The following is a 1,352-nucleotide window of genomic DNA, read 5'->3' on the forward strand; positions in this document are numbered from 1 at the left end:
GCTGTCACACCGTCTGAACTGGTTTTCCCAGCAGCTGAGGTGGAATGACCTATTCCCTTTAATTGCGCCATTGTTCAGAAAAGCCCATGGCTTAGGTCTCCTGCTGGCCCAAGAGATGCTCCTCTGTCTTGAATTTTAGCAAGGAGGTGGGGAGGAAGGGAAGAGGTTTCTCTCTTGTTTGAGTGGTCTTCCTGTGGTTTTTCTGGCTTGTTCAGTTTGCAGTGACTATGGTATCGAGAGAACTTGCTCTGTTCTGTATGCTTGAGGGTCAAAGTCTGCTATCTTACTGCTTTGTGTTAGAATAATGCTTTCTAGCGCCAAACTAGGAGGGCTGTAGAGAGTGGTTGGAATTTTAGCACCATTATTCTGACTTTGTAACACTTGGGCTCATAGTTTTTAGGCACTCGTAGGTGCTTATAACATTTCTTTAAGTGTCTTGGAAAAGAAGAAAGTGGTCATGTAAAAAAGCTGTTCTGCAGAAACGTGTAAAGAGCCCTTTTTAAAGATTCAGTAATACCAGTCCCCTCTAAATCCATGAGAAGGTGGCTACTGAATGGAGGGGGGGAAACTGGTCTTTAGATCTCTCTCCCCCCACCTCCCCCTAACAATTTAATTTGCTTAATTATTATATTTTGATTTACACTGACTTCTTATTTCCCTTCCCCTGCCTTTAGGCCCTATGAGAAAAAGGGAAAGCTAAGGATGCTGGAGCAGAACAATGGATTTCTCTTTCTCTTTCATGCAAGGGATCATGGGAAACACAATTCAGCAACCACCTCAACTCATTGACTCAGCCAACATCCGCCAAGAGGATGCCTTTGATGCCAGCAGTGACATTGCTGAAGATGGTGGACAAACGCCATATGAAACTGCCCTGCAGCAAGGCTTTCAGTACCCTACGCCCACGACAGAGGACCTTCCACCCATCACAAATGGCTACCCACCAACAATCAATATGTACGAACCTCAAGCCAAATACCAGACGTACAGTCAATATCCTAATGGTTCAGCCAATGGTTTTGGTACAGTCAGAAACTTTAGTCCCCCAGAGTATTACCAAATGGAAAACTCTAATGCAAGGCCACACGAAGTTCTGGAAAAACCTTCCCCTCCACAGCCGCCGCCTCCACCACCACCTTCAGTTTCACAAACGGTGATTCCAAAGAAGACTGGCTCACCAGAGATCAAATTAAAAATAACCAAAACTATCCAGAACGGCAGGGAATTGTTTGAGTCCTCTCTGTGTGGGGACCTTTTAAATGAAGTACAAGCGAGTGAGTATGCTAAGGCGAAACATGAAGGGAGAAAAGAGAAAAGGAAAAAAAGTAGCAAGCATGACTCTTCCCGATCGG

The 1,352-nt window shown here is 44.9% G+C and overlaps 1 protein-coding gene across 1 annotated transcript in view; it reads left to right on the forward strand.

The window, feature by feature from the left end:
• The first annotated feature begins 680 nt into the window (after positions 1 to 680).
• Positions 681 to 1,352, forward strand: part of WHSC1L1 (Wolf-Hirschhorn syndrome candidate 1-like 1) — a 35,247-nt gene continuing 34,575 nt past the window's right edge. Inside the window, 2 exon segments of the mRNA XM_009318603.1 lie at positions 681 to 1,349; position 1,352. The exon segment at position 1,352 is cut by the window's right edge and continues 43 nt beyond it. Of these exon segments, the coding sequence (XP_009316878.1) occupies positions 719 to 1,349; position 1,352 (632 nt within the window). The 5' untranslated portion in view covers positions 681 to 718.

This window comes from Pygoscelis adeliae, unplaced genomic scaffold (genome assembly GCF_000699105.1).
Source record: "Pygoscelis adeliae isolate BGI_AS28 unplaced genomic scaffold, ASM69910v1 Scaffold52, whole genome shotgun sequence".
Classification (NCBI taxonomy): Eukaryota; Metazoa; Chordata; class Aves; order Sphenisciformes; family Spheniscidae; genus Pygoscelis; species Pygoscelis adeliae.